We start from the raw sequence: 20,015 nt of genomic DNA on the forward strand, positions 1-20,015 counted from the left end.
GCTTTTCTGTTACTGTTACTACATTAAAAGTAGTTTGAGGAGCACAATTTGTTGTAGTTATGTAATGATAATGCACAGCCTGACAAAAAAGTGAGGCCCTGAATGTTAGCAGGAAACAAAATGAAACTTCACAAGTTGAGGGAGTATGTGATGTTGTTTCAGTGATCATAAAATCAGGTCAGCCATATAGTTGCAACAAGATTTTAATTTAACTTGGTTTCGACACCAACTGTGAGTGTCTTCATCAGAAAATCCAAACAATTAATTGTAGTAACAGATGAACAGATTTAAGAGCAAAATCCTCTCATCATATAAAATACTTCATAAGAAGATAATATTTAAACCACATAAAATTTCAGACATTGAAATTGAAATAAAGCTTATAATTGTCATTAAAATTATGGCTGTATGGCATAGCACCCATATACAGGGTGTACATAAAGTCAGGGAACACTTTCAATTATTTATTGCACAAGAACTAAACATTGTACAGATATCATACATATTGCATTTTAAAGAGAAACTGAAAGTGTTTTTTACAAACATTCAGTATGCGAACCATGAGTGACCTGGCAGACATCAGTACAGTAATCAAATTCTCACCATACCCGTCCCAGCATGGCATCGTTGACTCGTTTCCCGTATTCTCTCCCGGAGCTCTGCTACATCACGTGGTAGAGGGAGTACATACACCAGATTTTTTGTGTGTCCCCACAGAAAAAAGTCACACGGAGTGAGATGTAGTGATTGGGGAGGCCATTTCATGAAACAGCTGTCCCCTTCTGTAGCATGGCCGATCCATCGATGCGGCAGATCCATGTTCAGGTACCCACGAACTTCTTGATGAAAATGAGGTGGAGCCCCATCCTGCTGAAAGATGAATGCAGAGTCCGTATTTGAGGCATCAGCCATTGCTGCAACATGTCCAAGGAGGAATACCCAGTGACAGTGCTCTCGGCGAAGAAGAATGGCCCGTGCAGTTTTTGATGTGGCAAGGCACAAAAAACATTTACCTTTCCTTGTTGGCGGCTTCTTACCATACTTGGTTCTAAGCATCCGTTGAACAGCTGTAGCATACTTGTTTTTGTCAAACTCCAACACGCAGAAAGCTTGCTCCGCACCTGAACTCACCACGTTTCTGTTTTAGCACTGACTATCGGCTGACTATCTTCAAAATGACATATGTATGATATCTGTACAATGTTTGGTCCTTGTGCAATAAATAATTGAAAGTGTTCTCAGACTTAAAGTACATCCTGTATATCCCTAAGGGCTGCTAGGACAAACAGTCAGTGGAGGTGGCATTAGACTAAGAGGCTCACGGGCCAAATTTGGCAGTGTAGGATCTGTTGTCAGTATGATAGTGCACCCTCTCTACGCTGGGTGTGTGCACTAATTCGGTTGAGAAGTATATCAGAAAACCATTGTATCCTCTCCCAAGGCCAGCTGGCCCACAACTGCTGTTGACATCTCAGCTGGTTCTTTACATGTTCTATCAAGAACAGGTCTGTGGATCTTGCTAATCGTGGGAATACCTCGCCACCATGCAGACAGTTCATAGAGACACGTGCCATGTGTGGATGAGCATTGTCTTTTCGAAAAAGGGCACAGTGATTCTTTTGCATGAAAGGTAATGCATGAGGATGCAGAATGTCATGATTTACTGTTGTGCCATCAGAGTTCCCATAGTCACCATGACCTGAATTCATACCTGATTGCCCCATGCACCATGGGGCCATGAGTAACACCACTGTGTTTCTCTAAAACATTGAAAGAACGTTACCTGTCACCATCATACTTGCCAGTATTTGTCATGCAGGGTAGTGCAGAACCGTGATTCATCACGGAATACAATTTGATGCCATTCATCAGCAATGCACACTTCTCGGTCGTGGCACCACTACAGACACAGCTGTTTGTGTAATGGTGTTAATAACAGCCTGCTTGTGGGCTGGTAATTCCATAGCTCAGCTGCTGCTACTCTGTGATGAGTGGTGCAAGATGACACAGAATGTTGGAGTGGGTCCATTACTAGCTCTCAGATAGCAGACACAGACACGAGCGGATTATGATGTGCATAGTTCACAGTGGTCATTGAGATGTACTCGACCAGAACCTCAACAGTGAGTTTGTCTTCCCTCATGTTTCCCTGCAGTCAGACACCAGGGCACTATCACATCCAAATGCCCCACAAACCTGGATATTGCACAATTCAGCCAGCTGGCCAAATGGAGATCCGCAATGAAGCTTCAAACTCTGCCTCTCATGAGTGTGTCACATCTCTGTATCCTTCAGTGATCACTCAGCATCTGAAACTATTTACGACCTTTATATAATCTAGAAGGCCTGATGAAAACACTAGATGTGAACAACACTGCTTCACTCTGGTGGCCATTACATGCCTGTCTGTGGTGTGTATGTGTACATAGTTATATTGACATCTGATCGTGTCTTTTGAGCGCTTCACTTTTTTGTCGGGCAGTGTAATTAATGCCATTCTAACAACTGCTTAAATTTGTTCATTCGTACTGTACTTTGACTCATTTCGCATCTCAACAGGCTCTCTTTCATATGGGATCAGTGCATAATGAATGACTCAATGAATGAATGAATGAATGAAAGGATCTCATTTTGAAACAACACAGCGTGAATATTCCATTCAGTATCCCCCCCCCCCCTCACACACACACCTCCCCCTCTCCCTTGTCCCCTATGTTGTACAACAACATTCCAAAAAATATATTGACATTTTTTGACACTTTAAGAATGTGACAGTGAAAAGTTGATCCATACTACCCCTTAATAGTCTATGAAATATATTGATATATGCTTTTAAAAGTAAAATTTACAATCTACTTAACTTTCAGAACTAAAAGGTTAAATCAAACAGTGGAAAATCCAGGATGGAATGTAACAATACCAGAGAAGGAAAGTTGCTACTCACCATATAGCAGAGGGGCTGAGTTGCGATAGGCACAACAAAAAGATTCACACAATTAAAGCTTTCTTCCATTAGGGCCTTTGTCAGCAGTAGACACACGCGCGCGCGCGCACGTGCACACACACACACACACACACACACACACACACACACACACACACACACACACACACACATGTGCGTGCACAATTTGCACACACATCTGCAGTCTCAGAGAGCTGAAACTACACTGCGAGCAGTGGCACCAGTTCATGATTGGAGTGGTGATTTGGTGGGGGTAAAGAGGAGGCTGGGGCAGGGGGGGGGGGGATGGTATGGTGGGAGTGGCGGACAGTAAAGTGTTGCAGTTTAGATGAAGGGCAGGAGAGAATGTGCGCAGAGGCCGGGGGGGGGAGTGTAAGTAGTGGAAAAGAGAGAAATAAAAAGAAGAAATTAAAAGACTGTGTGTGGCGATGAAATGACGGCTGTGTAGTGCTGGAACTGCTACAATACTTATTTACAATGAACGCATTACTGCACTGAAATGGTGCAGAAGTTAGATTGTACTTCACACACACACACACACACACACACACACACACACACACACACACACACACACAAATCACACAAATTGGTACAACTGAGACATTCATCAATGGATTTGAAGGAGTTGGCCAACAATAAATCCCTCAGGCCTCTCTTAAACTGAATTTCATTGGTTGTTAAGCTATAATATGGTTGCTGGAAAGCTATTGAAACTGAGTGTTCCTGAAGAGTTCACACCTTTTTGTACAAGAGTAAGTGACTTTAAAGCCTTGTGAAGATTATTCTTATTTCTAGAACTGATTCCATGAAGTGAGCTATTGGTTTGAAAAATTGATACATTTTAATGCCAAATTTCATTAAGGAATAAATATATTGGGAAGCAGTGGTTAGTATCCCTAGTTTCCCAAACAGGCTTCTGCAGGATGTTCTTGAGTTCACAACACATATAACTTTTATTGCACATTTTTGTGCCCAAAAAACTTTAACTTGGCTTGATGAATTACCCCAAAAAATAATCCCATATGACATTACAGAGTGAAAGTAAACATAGTATGCCAGGTTTTTCACCTTTGTATCTTCTATGTCTGACACAATTCACATTGCAAATAGAGATTTGTATAGATGCTTCAGAAGTTCTGTGGTGTGTTCCTCCCAGTTGAATTTATTACCAAGCTGTAATCCCAAGAATTTAATGCTGTCCTTCTATCTGCTTGTCATCATATGTTAGGCATATAATCGTGGAACACTCCTTACAAGTTCTGAACTGCATGTAGTGTGTTTTTCAAAGTTTAGTGACAAAGAATTGGCTAGGAACCAGTGATTAATGTCCACAAATATTTTATTAGCCGATCTTTCTAAGACTACACTTGATTTGCTATGTATTGCAATGTTTGTATCATTGACAAACAAAACAATCTTGGCATCTGGTAATGTTACTGATGAAAGGTCGTTGATATACACAAGAAAAGGTAAGGGGCCTAAGATAGAACCTTGTGGGACCCCACATGTAATTAGTTCCCAGTTGGATGATGCCTGATAGCTTAATACATGTCTCTTTCCTAATAACACCATTTGTTTCCTGCCAGAGGTATATGATTGAACCATTTTGCAGCATTTTCTGTTACAACATGATATTCTAATTTACTTAAAAGAATATTGTGATTTACACAGACAAATGCCTTTGACAGATCACAAAATATACCAGTTGCTGCAATTTTTTGTCTAATGAATTAAGTACATTGTCACTGTAAGTGTAGATAGCCTTCTCATTATCAGAACCCTTTAGAAATCCAAATTGAAACTTTGACAGTATGTTATTTGTGATAAGATGGTTATAAAGCTGATTGTACACTATCTTTTCTAAAATTTTTGAGAATGCTGGCGAAAGTGAAACTGGACACAAATTTGATGCTATTTCTTTATCTCCCTTCTTAAACAGTGGCTTTACACAGCATATTTTAACAATTCAGGAAATACTCCACTGATAAACAACTGGTAAGACAGACAGCTTAATATGTTACTTAACTCAGAATCACATTCTTTAATTAACTTTGTTGATATTTCATCATACCCACTAGATGTTTTTGATTTTAAAGTTTTTATGGTGAACATTACTTCTGCTGGGGTAGTGAGAGTCAAGTTCATATTATGGAAGTTGCTGAGGTATCCCATGGTGGCATCTAGAGAACCTGACAACTCTAACCAATTTTAACTCAGTCAGTATGAAACTTCAGCTATCTTTATTGCATCAAAATATTTGTAGACTGAGAAATAAAATTAATGAATTAATTATCTGCATAGATGAATTAGAGTCCTCAAACCCAGCTGGCATATAATCTGTCTCTCTGAACATCATGTCACCACTGGCATAGAACTTTTAAGTGTTACAGGACTTAGATTAGCATTTCACTTTTGTAGAGCAGAAATGGAGAAAGGAGGAGTTGCCTCATTCATCAGGGACTGTCATAAATTTAAGAACATAGACATTCATAAATTTTGCCTAGAACAGTATATGAAAGCATGTGCAACAGAAGTAAAATTTCATTAAAAAATTCTTTCATAATATTAAGTGTATATCGAGCACCTGCAGGTAACTTTAATCTGTTCACAAGCCACCTTGAAGCTGTACTGACCTATTTAACAACCAAAAACAAACAAATAGTGGTTGCTGGTGACTTCAGTGTAGATTTTCTTGAAGATTCTCCCAATAAGAACTTATTTGAGTTAGTAACACTATCATTCAACTTAATTCCCACTGTAAAGAAGTCACAGATTACTCAAGGAATAAAGGTATATTGTGAAACAAAAAGAAAACTGTATCTGTCAATCCCAAACAGTTCTGATGTTGATGCTATAGCACATTACAAGAAATACTGCAAAATATTAAAGACTGTAATATGGACATCAAAGAAAATATATTACAAGGAAAAGATTGTCATATCAGATAACAAAATAAAGACAATATGGAATATAGTGAAGGAGGAGACCAGTAAAACTAGAAACGAAGAGGGACAAATAGCATGAAGAGTAAATGATACATTGGTGACAGACGTGTAGAGTATTGCAGTATTTATAACAAGCTTTTGAACCAGCTATCACTGCATTTGTTTGAAAGATGAGATTGTATTTTATCAACTGTAATTTAAACTTACAACTAAGACTTCAAATGGTTAAATGTAATGTAATCTCAGTACTCTTGTGTGCAATGGAGACATGGACACTTATAAGACAACAGTGAGGAAAATTAAGGCATTCGAAATGTAGTTATATGGACAAGTGTTAATTAAAAATATCCTGGACACAAAGTATTATCAGTGAAGAAGTTCTAATGTGAATCAAGAAGAATAAGGAATTGAGTACACAATAAAAACCAAAAAACTAGAATAATTTGGCTCTGTGATTAGAGGAGAAGGGTACAGTGTCCTGAAACTTGTAATGGATGGAAAAGTTGTAGGAAAAAGATCTGTTGGATGGAGACAACATTGTGGGTAGAGAATCTGAGAGTGATTCAGATGCACTTCCCCACAACTGTTTGGATCCGGAAAGTCAAGAAAAAGATTAGCCCTCATGATAACAAATCTCACCGGAGAGACATGGCACCTCAAGAGCAAGAAGAAAAAGAAGAAGAAGAAGAAAAAGATGTTCCAGAGAGAACTTATTAGATAAAGTTTTGGTAAGAGTCCCAAGTCTGCGAATGTACTGTAAATTTGAAGATCAGATCACTTTCAAAGCTACATGGACAGTGTTTCAAATACCCACTGTCATGTTGTCTTGTGGATGATGAAAGACATCCTCTTCAAAGTTGAGAGTATGGTACATTGAGGCATAGAGCTAGTTGTTACAATTCTACTCCTTAAAAAACATTTTTTCTCCATTTTGTACATTTTATGTGCAGTGCAAAATATATGATTTCTTATTTAATGAGAGATTATCAAAACTTTATTATTGTCTGTGTACTTTCTTAATTACTGATAAAAATAATATAATTAATTCATCTTTAAAGAATTATTAGTGATCATCTACATATGCAAACCATGTGGAGGTGAAATTTTTCAGTGAGCAAATTGTTGTTTGTTTCTGAATTGAGGTAGTCAATTTGATAGACCTTAATCTCCTCTTCTCAATGAACATCTTACTTTTTCCAAAAATGTCACATTTCAAAAGTTTTTCATATTCAGTGTGTTTGTATTCCAGAACATTCCAATGTTAGCTTGTGATTATTTCCCAGTACCATAGTTCTGTAGCCCTGATTTTTCTGAACCCAAAAAAATTTGCTTTCATAAAAAAATATCTTACTAGTTTGTTAATTATTCAGTTTGAAAAATTTCAGCTTCTCCAAACTTTTTAGCATTCTTTGGAAATTTCCTTTTACATAGAAATCATCTTCATAAAATAGTACCTCTAACTTTTTCATTGTCTAGGTAACCAGCTCATAGTTAAACTAAATTATCAGTTTAATAAGTCGTGGTTGCAAAATACAAACATATATTATTTACAGAAGAATGGAAAAACCAACCTCAGGGAAGATCAGTTTTGATTCTGGAGAAATGTAGGAACACATGAGGCAGTACTGACCCTACAAGTTATCTGAGAAAGCTGGATACGGAAAGGCAAACTCACATTTATAGCTTTTGTAGATTTGGAGAAGGTTTTTGACGTTGTGAAGTGGAATATACTTCTTAAAAAAAGGTGGGATAAAATACAAGAATAAAATGTTATGTACAACTTATACAGAGACCAGAAGGCAATTATAAGAGCCAAGGGGCATGAAAGGGAAGCAGGATTTGGAAATGGAGTTGGCAGGATTGTAGCCTATACCCAATGTTGTTCATGTTATACATTAAAAGATACCAAAGAAAAATGTGGAGAAGGAATGCTCAGGAAAAAGAAATAAAAACTTCGAAGTTTGCCATCAAAGACAGGAAAGGTCATAAGTCTTGGAAGAACAGTTGAAAAGAATGGACACTGTCTTGAAAGGACAGTATAAGATAAACATGTAGAGAGAGTTAGCTTAAGAAACAAGACACTAAAAGTAGTAGGCGAGTTTTGTTGTAAGTGCAGTAAAATTACTGATAAATTCCAAAGTAGAGAGAATATAAAATGTAGACTGACAATGGCAAGAAAAGTGTTTTTGAAGAAGAGGAATTTGTTAACATCAAATTTAGATTTATGTGTTAGGAAATCTTTTCTGAAAGTATTTGTCTGCAGTGTAGTGTTGTACAGAAGTGAAATGCAGATGATAAGCAGTTCAGAAAAGAATAGAATAGAAACTTTTGAACTGTGGTGCCACAGAAGAATGCTGAAGGTTAGATGGGTAGATCATGTAATCAGTGAGAAGGTGAAATTTTTTAGTAACATTTGTGGGAAACATCAATCCTTTAAGCTGTATAAAAATAGTGAAAAAACATTGTAGATCGCAAGGGTTATTTTATTTAAAATCACTGGTTTTGGCATAGTCTTAGGCCCTTTTCAGAATAGCACCGTCAGCTGAAGTTTCAGCGACTGAGGTCTGCTAATAGATCTGGACATCATCTACTTCAGCTAATGGTGCTATTCTGAACATATCCTAAGACTAGGCTGAAACCAGTCATTTTAAGTAAAATAACCCTCTCAATGTAGACTGTTTTTCATTAATTTCAATGAGAAGGTACTGAATAGAACTGAGGAGAAAAGAAATTTGTGCTTGACTTGGAGAAGAGATCGGTTGATGGAACAGTTTCTGAGACATCAAAGGATCAGCAATTTAGTATTGAAGGGAAGTGTGGGAAGTAAAATTGTGGAGTGAGACCAAGAGACGAGTATGATATGCAGGTTCAAAAGGATGTATGTTGCAGTAATTATTTGGAGGTAAAGAGACTTGCACAGGATAGAGCAGCATAGAGAGCTGCCTGAAATTTATATGCTTCTAAAGTAGACCTGTTGTACAAAGATCCAGTCAGTCAGTGGTTAGATATCAAGAAGTCAACATGTATTCAGTTTGAAAGAGTCTGTAGTGAGAATCCAAATTGCACAGGTACTATGTATAAGTGAGTTATTGCCCTGGGAAACAACTTACATATCATGTAGCCATTTGTGTCAGTTAGTCTCTGCTGAGAAATCAAATTACCAGCATCTTTTCATTGCTACGAGGTGCATTCAAGTTCTAAGGCCTCAGATTTTTTTTTCTAATTAACTACTCACCCAAAATCGATAAAACTGGCATTACTTCTCTATGTAATCGCCCTGCAGACGTACACATTTTTCACAACGCTGACGCCATGATTCCATGGCAGCGGCGAAGGCTTCTTTAGGAGTCTGTTTTGACCACTGGAAAATCGCTGAGGCAATAGCAGCACGGCTTGTAAATGTGTGGCCACGGAGTGTGTCTTTCATTGTTGGAAAAAGCCAAAAGTCACTAGGAGCCAGGTCAGGTGAGTAGGGAGCATGAGGAATCACTTCTAAGTTGTTATCACGAAGAAACCTTTGCGTAACGTTAGCTCGATGTGCGGGTGCATTGTCTTGGTGAAACAGCACTCGCGCAGCCCTTCCCGGACGTTTTTGTTGCAGTGCAGGAAGGAATTTATTCTTCAAAACATTTTCGTAGGATGCACCTGTTACCGTAGTGCCCTTTGGAATGCAATGGGTAAGGATTACACCCTCGCTGTCCCAGAACATGGACACCATCATTTTTTCAGCACTGGTGGTTACCCGAAATTTTTTTGCTGGCGGTGAATCCGTGTGCTTCTATTGAGCTGACTGGAGCTTTGTTTCTAGATTGAAAAATGGCATCCACGTCTCATCCATTGTCACAACCGATGAAAAGAAAGTCCCATTCATGCTGTCGTTGCGCGTCAACATTGCTTGGCAACATGCCACACGGGCAGCCATGTGGTCGTCCGTCAGCATTCGTGGCACCCACCTGGATGACACTTTTCGCAGTTTCAGGTCGTCATGCCGGATTGTGTGCACAGAACCCACAGAAATGCCAACTCTGGAGGCGATCTGTTCAATAGTCATTCGGCGATCCCCCAAAACAATTCTCTCCACTTTCTCGATCATGTCGTCAGACCGGCTTGTGCGAGCCCGAGGTTGTTTCGGTTTGTTGTCACATGATGGTCTGCCTTCATTAAACTGTCGCACCCACGAACGCACTTTCGACACATCCATAACTCCATCACCACATGTCTCCTTCAACTGTCGATTAATTTCAATTGGTTTCACACCACGCAAATTCAGAAAACGAATGATGACACGCTGTTCAAGTAAGGAAAACGTCGCCATTTTAAGTATTTAAAACAGTTCTCATTCTCGCCGCTTGCGGTAAAATTCCATCTGTCGTACGGTGCTGCCATCTCTGGGACATATTGACAATGAACTCGGCCTCATTTTAAAACAATGCGCATGTTTCTCTCTCTTTCCAGTCCAGAGAAAAAAAATCGGAGGCCTTAGTACTTGAATGCACCTCGTATTAGTCAGTCTGCGCGAAGCTATCAGAATGTAATTGTCAATGTGACTCACTTAGATTACTATGCCAATCAATGTCCCTATTAAAAAGTGTAAGTGTGCCGTGACTATGTAACCAAGAAAACATTATGTTGTTTGTCATTCAGAACTCGATAATTAAAGTGTACAGTAATTACATTGCCACTCTTTCAGAACAATCTTAGTTTAATAGAAGTACTGACTTGTGATAAATTAAATGTCTAAATTCATGAATACAAACTGGTCATGGCAGTATTACTTGTCAATAGATATGAGATCACGAATTAATTTCTACAATGTTGTTTGTTGTTTAATGAGTAGTCACCAAATCAATGATCTGAGGAAGGCGTAAACAAAGAAAAGCTACGAGACTTCTGAGATCAAATCCAGGTCATTAATGCTTCAGGCACCTATGGAGAACCACTGTCAGCTCTCATAGCAGTCTAAACTGAAGACTCAGTATCTGTGCCAAACTTTTTTTTATATCCAAATGGCACATTTCCGGACATGGCTTCCTTTTATGGGTCAACTGAAGACTGGGATGCAACCAGTTGGCTGTGACCAGTGACGTCATAGTGTATTCATAGATATTAATATTTTTATTTTTTTAACCATAGATAATAAATTGGTTATGTTCTCTAGTGAGGCGTCGTCATTGTAAATTGGAATAAATGAATGTGTTTTCAAAAGACAGGGCTAGACATTGCGTACAATTTTTGTCACTCACATTAATTTAAACCATTTGTTCATTCCAATTCATTCAGTACTTATTTCCATTCTTAGAGAGTTTGAGATATTTTGGAAGAATTGTTTTTCATGCTGGACAATTTTTGCTTTTTTTTGTATGGATTTACCTCTTCTGATGAATATGGAAGACTTGAAGCAGGATTTGTCAGCTGAAGTATAGGATACAAATTTTATGGATGTCTCACTCTTTTCACCTTTGCTATTACTAGTATCAGCTGAAGAACAGGATGCTAGTAGTAACAGAGACAAAAAAAGCACCTGTAAAATTTGTATCCCGTACTACAGTTGACCTACACAGGTCAACTGAAAAATAGGATACTTGTGCAAGCGAAGGCAAAAAAGTCAACACATGTTAAATTTGTATCCCATACTGCAGTTAATCTATATAGATTAACTCAGTTTGTCAACTGAGGTATTACATACTAACATTATTTCTGTGCCTTTTTTTCCTCTCTTTTTTGCACTACCATCCCATTCTTCAGTTGAGTTATGTAGGTCAGTTGCAGAATAGGATACTAGGACTCAGGAAGTGAGATACTTAACATTATGTTCACCATCTGTTTCCTCTGTCCTGCATTCCTTTGTTTCTCAACATTCGTCTTTGCTGTTAAATCTGTGCAATACATTGTCTCTGGTAACTTGTGACATCATTGGTCAAAGACAACAGGTTGTATCCCATTCTTCAGTAATCCCCCTTATCCATACTTCTCTCTTATCCATACTTTTCTCTACAACCTCCAGAAGCCTGTAACAGAAATTGTGAAACACACTGTACATTCACCGTTATATTTATAGGAAAAATAGACATTGACTGCAAAGGCTAAGGAAGTAAAGTCTTGAATTTTTTGTGCTGGAATAATGACCTGTTGCTGTTTAATACATCATCAGTTTAATGTTGCAGCCATGTTTCAATGGACAGCCACATCTTGAAGCCAGATTTGAGTGCCCAATCTGTCTTCAGTGCATGAGAAATCCCATCTTGACAGCCTGTGGGCATCGATTTTGCAGTGACTGCATTACAGACTGGCTGAGGTTTGTAATTATTAATACTTTGAATCAGAATTGCATTTATTTTTAAAATGCTTTAATTTTGTGTGCTTTTCATTCTGTAGTATTTCCTTTGGGAAATTTAACAAACACTGTATCATTTTAACCGAGCGAGGTGGCGCAGTGGTTAGCACACTGGACTCGCATTCGGGAGGACGACGGTTCAATCCCGTCTCTGGCCATCCTGATTTAGGTTTTCCGTGATTTCCCTAAATCGCTTCAGGCAAATGCCGGGATGGTTCCTGTGAAAGGGCACGGCCGATTTCCTTCCCCATCCTTTCTTCACCCGAGCTTGCGCTCCGTCTCTAGTGACCTCGTTGTCGACGGGACATTAAACACTAATCTCCTCCTCCTCCTGTATCATTTTACCCCCACAAATTCTTTCAATCCATTCCCTGTGGCATCATCATAGGAAGTTCTGTGGCCTTCGTTGCCACATTGTTGACGTAATAGATCATGGAGATGTCATAGCTGTTTCAGCAAGAAAAATTATTACAGTGCAAGTAATTTCTAGACACCATAAATTCTGCTGCAAAGTCATAATTCAAGAGGAAATGCTCAGTAACAAGTTTCTGGCTGCCACTAGGACATCAAAGACAGAGGGATCTCTGATGAGCTGCATTTATTTATTTATTTATTTATTTATTTATTTAGTTTTATTTACCATAAAAGCATAGATTTGTGTGTTATACTAGAAATTGATTGCTACCTCTAGCACACTGTGAAAGTTGGGTGTATCTATCCAAACAAAAAGTGAACACATTTTCAGACAGATCAAGTAATTACCTATATTGTCTTGCACATATGGAGAACATGGTCACTCAGCAGAGGAAGAGACCATAAAAGAAATTTCCAACTGTTCCCCGAATGTCTCCTAGTGGTGCAACATGACTCGTGCATTCACTCATTCATGTGTTCATTCATTGTATTCTGGAGACCCATTAAGAAGGAGAATTTTAAGGGGTGAGACTTTTCCACATAATGAGCTTTACAAGCATTTCTTCTGATATGAAAAAATGTGAATCAGTGATCATAATATCCTGCATTATGAGTATAGATGTCTCAAGCCTTTTAATGAATCTTGGCTTTGCTTCAGTTTGATCACCAATATTAATATTGCGAGGTTGCAGTGAAAGGTGCAAATGATGTGTTGTAACAAATGTGGGTGAAAAAAATGCCGGAAATTGGCCAGCAAGAGCATGAGGACTAATGAACACATCTCAATCATCACACATATGGGTTAACAGCTCTGGAAATCGTAATACTGAAAGATAATTTCACCTCACAGAATTTTGTGCTACAAAAGTTGATTCTAATCTGAAAAACAAGAGAAAAAACTGTCAAAATGTAACATAGTAACATATTGTGGCTACTACATAATACACTTATTATATGTGTAAAAAGAAACGTGTATTACAGGCTGCTGAAGATGCTTCATAAATAAAAGAATCAAAACGCGTATGGCAGTAAATAAACAGCCTTTCATTTAGTTCCATAGACAGAACATACCTCCATGAACAGGGAGAACTTGTTGAACTTTGAAAGAAAACCATGACAAAGTTCTTTGAACCAATCTGTAAAGAGAACATTTGGAGACATAGGAAGAATTGAGAACTGTACGACCTGATGAAAAACAAAACATTTTGCAGAAAATAAAAGCATGAGGAACAAGTGTGGAAGCACACTTTGCTATGAGGCCAGACACTATCTGGGCCAAAGCTGTGCTTGAAGGGAAACCTAAATGGTACACGCTCAGTTGGAAGACCAAAGAAGCAATGGGAGGATGAACTGCAGAAGGACCTTCAGCAGTTGGATGTGCACGAGGACTAATGCATAAGACTGCCACCTATGGAAGAACATTGTAAGGTCTATGCATCATCTTCAGGATCCACGATTGCTGCTATGTGCATATGAACTTTGGCCTGTATGTCAGACATCTGCTGAAGATCATACTATATACTTCGACAGATTGTGTACTTATATAATTCATTTATCTAAAAACAAAGATGATGTGACTTACCAAAAGAAAGCGCTGACATGTTGATAGACACACAAACATACACACAAAATTCAAGCTTTCGCAACCAACGGTTGCTTCTTCAGGAAAGAGGGTAGGACAGGGAAAAACGAAAGGATGTGGGTTTTAAGGGAGAGGGTAAGGAGTCATTCCAATCCCGGGAGAGGACTTACCTTAGGGGGGAAAAAGGACAGGTATACACTCTCGCACGCACACACACACATATCCATCCGCATATACACAGACACAAGCAGACATTTGTAAAGGCAAAGAGTTTGGGCAGAGATGTCAGTTGAGGCGGAAGTACGGAGGCAAAGATGTTGTTGAATGACAGGTGAGGTATGAGTGGCGGCAACTTGAAATTAGCGGAGGTGGAGGCCTGGTGGGTAACGAGAAGAGAGGATATACTGAAGGGCAAGTTCCCATCTCCGGAGTTCTGACAGGTTGGTGTTAGTGGGAAGTATCCAGATAACCTGGACGGTGCAACACTGTGCCAAGATGTGCTGGCCATGCACCAAGGCATGTTTAGCCACGGGGTGATCCTCATTACCAACAAACACTGTCTGCCATTTGCATGAATTTGTGATTGGCTAACAAAAAACCCATGTTACAATGTAAAAGAATTCTGTTATGCAGACAGCATTGATTTTAATGTTTAAGATTATAACTGTACTCTTTCACTTGATGTGTGCAATATTCAATTTAGTATTTAAACCTATAGCTGCACTGTTTTGTTAAGTTGTTTAATTTGTACATGTAATGTGAATATTAATTTCAATATTTTGATTGTAAATATTACATTCTGTGACTAAAAATGCATATTGTGCTGTATGTGATCAACAGCAAATAAAGAATCTGAATCTACATAATTAGTTAAAAAATTATCAGTACATAGATCTTTCTTCAAGTGGTTAATTACAGCCAATAAATACTTGGAAAAAATCGTTTCCTGTGGCACCAGTTGTGCAGTTTTATTTATTCTGTTCAGGTTTTGGTGTCCAGCTTCACAGGAGGTGATAATATACATCAGTTGATCAAAAATACATCTGTGCCAAAAATGGCAACATAAAGTACAAGGAGCGTTTGAAAAGTGTGTGCAAAGTCCGAGAGATGGCCCAACCGGCACATATCGAGGTCACGTTTAGTTAGTAGCATCTTTGGAAAGAACACACACCAAGTTTCAGACACATTGGTCTATTTCTTTGTGTTTGGCATTCGTGTGAATCAAGGAAGTCAAGTGATTGTCAAAAAATGGACGAAAAAGAACTTCATGTGGTGATTAAACATTATTTTATGAAAGGCAAAATGCCTCAGGAGACTAAAGAGAAGCTTGATAAACATTACGGTGACTCTGCATCTTTGATTAGAACAGTTTATAAGTGGTTTCAAAATTTTTGGAGTGGCCATATGGGCACAAGCGATGCTGAACGTTCTGGATGTCCTGTGGAGGTTAAAACTCCAGAAATCATTGATGAAATCCATGCTATGCTGATGGATGACAGAAGAGTTAAGGTGTGTGAGATTGCTAGTGCTGTGGCCATCTTGAATAAATGAGTACTTAATATTTTGCATAAACATTTGGGCATAAGAAAGCTATCAGCATGATGGTTTCCGCGATTGCTCATGCTTGACCAAAAACAGAATCGTGTGAAGTGTTGCAAGGATGGTTTGCAGCTGTTCAGGAAGAATCCACAGGACTTTAAGCATCCTTTCGTCATTGTGGATGAAACATGGATACATTACTATACTCCTGAGACTGACAACAATCTAAACAATGGGTTACCAAGGGAAAATCTGCACCAAAAAAAGCGAAGACCATTCCTTCAGCCAGAAAAGTTATGGCGACTGTCTTTTGGGATTCGCAAGGGATAATCCTCATTGACTATCTGGAAAAGGGTAAAACTATTACAGGTGCATATTATTCATCGTTATTGGACCGTTTGAAAACCGAGCTGCAAGAAAAATGCCGGCGATTGAACCGAAAATGCACCAGCATGCACCTCAGCAGCTGTGGTCGCAAAATTAATGGAAATAGTATTCCACCTCATTCCACTTCCCCCGTATTCTCCAGACTTGGCTCCCTCTGAGTAATATTTGTTCCCCAATTTGAAGAAATGGCTGGTGGGACAAAGATTTTATTCAAAAGAGGAGGTGATTGCAGCAACTAATAGCTATTTTGCAGACTTGGACAATTCCTATTATTCGGAAAGGATCAACAAATTAGAACAGTGTTCGACAAATTGTATAAGTCTAAAAGGAGACTATGTCGAAAAATAAAAAAGGTTTACCCCAAATACATAAGTAGTTTTTATTTTTGCACGCACTTTTCAAATGCCCCTGTATAACATGTCACAAATTATCGCAATAATTGTTTCATGTAATTCTACTACAGTGGATACTCAATGAAGCTATTACATTCACAATGTACAACCCTATAAGGATAAATATGCAGTGTCGGGTGTATACAAATTAGAGTTAGCGATTGTGAAATGTCATATATAGGCCAGACTCGCAGAATGTTTAAGACCAGGTTCTGTGAACACATGCTGGTAAAGGCTGGGTTAAACAGAAGTCTGCATTTGCTGAGCATCTAAGTCAAGCAGGCCCCAGTCTCCCACACTCGAAACCTTTCACCCACACTAGAAAACTTGAGAATACTATGCCTTGCTCAGAAGAGTAAAAAGCTGAATCTACTCAAGGAGCTGGAATTAGTTAAACATCTTTATGTTGATAAAAAAAAGTTGCTGAACAATCAAATAATTAACAGAAATCAAGTATATTATGATACAATGTTTAGAATGTTGCTACAATGGTACCTTTTATTTTATGTCAACGTCATTATTTTTAACTTATTTGTTTTCTTGTGAATGAAGTTGGGGGAGCTGTATTTCAAGGCCAGGTTATTGATGACCTTATTTTATCACAATTGACTTAGCCTTTTTATATTCTGTGCCTTACATTTCTTTATATTAATGACTAAAACTAGGTCTTTTCTTTAGTTTGCAACGCTTATGACTGCCACTTATCCTGATGCCTTGATGTTTGGGTTGTTGATCCTGTATGCATACATTACACATTTTTTAAAAATTTAGCTATTTTGCTCTGCATTACAATTTAACGATATGATGACTCTCCATTTTTCATGTCTTCATTTTACCAATTTGTATAGGGATATCTTAATGTACTTTTGGTAACTTGTGATTGCAATGGATTGCACATATGCATCATAATTTATTAGTTTTATGTAGTTTTTGTATTTCGCAGATGAGCCTTTTGCCAGTCATGCATGCCTCCTATCCACCTATTGCTGCATTATATGCATTGTTAGTATGTGTGACTCATACTACATTTATTTTGTATGTGTGGCCTGATTTTTTGCCACTACGGTGGAGTCAGCTGGCACGCTCAAAGTTTATTGTTTTTATAGACCATCTGAAGATGCCCCAAAGGGTGAAATGAGTCATCGATACGAGGTTCATTCAAGTTCTAAAGCCTCCGATTTTTTTTCTAATTAACTACTCACCCAAAATCGGTGAAACTGGCTTTACTTCTCGACTTAATCGCCCTGCAGACGTACACATTTTTCACAACGCTGACGCCATGATTCCATGGCAGCAGCGAAGGCTTCTTTAGGAGTCTGTTTTGACCACTGGAAAATCGCTGAGGCAATAGCAGCATGGCTGGTGAATGTGCAGCCACGGAGAGTGTCTTTCATTGTTGGAAAAAGCCAAAAGTCACTATGAGCCAGGTCAGGTGAGTAGGGAGCATGAGGAATCACTTCAAAGTTGTTATCACAAAGAAACTGTTGCGTAACATTAGCTCGATGTGCGGGTGCGTTGTCTTAGTGAAATAGCACACGCGCAGCCCTTCCCAGATGTTTTTGTTGCAGTGCAGGAAGGAATTTGTTCTTCAAAACATTTTCGTAGGATGCATCTGTTACCGTAGTGCCCTTTGCAACGCAATGGGTAAGGATTATGCCCTCACTGTCCCAGAACATGGACACCATCATTTTTTCAGCACTGGCGGTTACCCGAAATATTTTTGGTGGCAGTGAATCTGTGTGCTTCCATTGAGCTGACTGTTGCTTTGTTTCTGGATTGAAAAATGGCATCCACGTCTCATCCATTGTCACAACCGACGAAAAGAAAGTCCCATTCATGCTGTCGTTGTGCGTCAACATTGCTTGGCAACATGCCACACGGGCAGCCATGTGGTCGTCCGTCAGCATTCGTGGCACCCACCTGGATGACACTTTTCGCATTTTCAGGTCGTCATGCAGGATTGTGTGCACAGAACCCACAGAAATGCCAACTCTGGAGGCGATCTGTTCAACAGTCATTCGGCGATCCCCCAAAACAATTCTCTCCACTTTCTCGATCATGTTGTCAGACCGGCTTGTGCGAGCCCGAGGTTATTTCAGTTTGTTGTCACACGATGTTCTGCCTTCATTAAACTGTCACACCCACGAACGCACTTTCGACACATCCATAACTCCATCACCACATGTCTCCTTCAACTGTCGATGAATTTCAATTGTTTTCACACCATGCAAATTCAGAAAACGAATGATTGCACGCTGTTCAAGTAAGGAAAACATCGCAATTTTAAGTATTTAAAACAGTTCTCATTCTCGCCGCTGGCGGTAAAATTCCATCTGTCGTACGGTGCTGCCATCTCTGAGACGTATTGGCAATGAACGCAGCCTCATTTTAAAACAATGCACATGTTTCTATCTCTTTCCAGTCTGGAGAAAAAAAATCGGAGGCCTTAGAACTTGAATACACCTCGTATTAAATAACTTTGCAACTGTGACTGTTTTTACTCTGGAGCAATTCAAAACTGGGTGCTGTAGCACCCTACCACAGTGGAATGGATTTTATTTTTTTTTTTTATTTTAAAAATATTCAACTGAATAACATTCTGGTTGCTGGTATTGTCTTTCAAATGATTTCATTGATTTTGATTCCTGTTTCCTAATTTGGGGTTAAATCTTTCAGAGTTCCTGTCAGATTCAAGCTACAACACTATCTACCTTACAAAAAGTTGATTTCTTTTGTCTCAGGAAGTCAGGTAATTCTTACCTGCTGTGTACAAGCTATCACCTATTATGTCTTTCCACCATGCATTGCAGTGGTGGTGTCTCACCTATACTTCTGACAGTTAATACCTACCTCTTATATGTGCTAGGGGAGTTTATCCTTACTATTCTTCCAACTACATCTCTGTAAGTATTTGTAGCTATTAAAGACATAACCCTGAAGTGTAGTCAGATTCATTTAGTTCTATATTTTGCAGTTCACTGATTATAAGAACATTAGAACAGAAGTATTTATATCCACAATTAAACATACAGTTTTGTGATCTGGAGAATTTCATAATTTTTAATAATAATTGTACAACATTTTTGTATGAGAAAGCAATTGTAACAATTTATTTAGAACCTTTATTCATACACATCTAATCATTTACTTTGTTTCCCAGGCAAAAAGACCAGAGTTGTCCTATTGATAGCCTTCCTATCAATCAGGAGACAGATCTGTTTCCTGACAACTTCACCCGTCGTGAGATTCAGGAACTTGATCTCCATTCTTCGTCCTGTAGTTATGAGGTATGAGCAGTAACACAAAACACTATTTTTTAATTTTAACAGAAACTTGACATTTCCCTTGTTTGAAATTTAAATATACTAATTGCCAGATTTCTGATGAATGTGTCACTGAATATTTCCCAGAAGTTTAAATTGGCAGAACAGGTGTCAGTTTGAATTAAATGGTG

At 38.6% G+C, this 20,015-nt stretch overlaps 1 protein-coding gene across 1 annotated transcript in view; it reads left to right on the plus strand.

The window, feature by feature from the left end:
* Positions 1–20,015, plus strand: part of LOC126174968 (TNF receptor-associated factor 6-B-like) — an 82,435-nt gene that overhangs the window by 17,283 nt on the left and 45,137 nt on the right. The window contains exons 3-4 of the mRNA XM_049921438.1: positions 12,078–12,208; positions 19,722–19,848. Coding sequence (XP_049777395.1) covers positions 12,078–12,208; positions 19,722–19,848 — 258 coding nt within the window. The remainder of the gene's footprint in view (positions 1–12,077; positions 12,209–19,721; positions 19,849–20,015) is intronic.

Source organism: Schistocerca cancellata, chromosome 3, assembly GCF_023864275.1.
Source record: "Schistocerca cancellata isolate TAMUIC-IGC-003103 chromosome 3, iqSchCanc2.1, whole genome shotgun sequence".
Taxonomy (NCBI): Eukaryota; Metazoa; Arthropoda; class Insecta; order Orthoptera; family Acrididae; genus Schistocerca; species Schistocerca cancellata.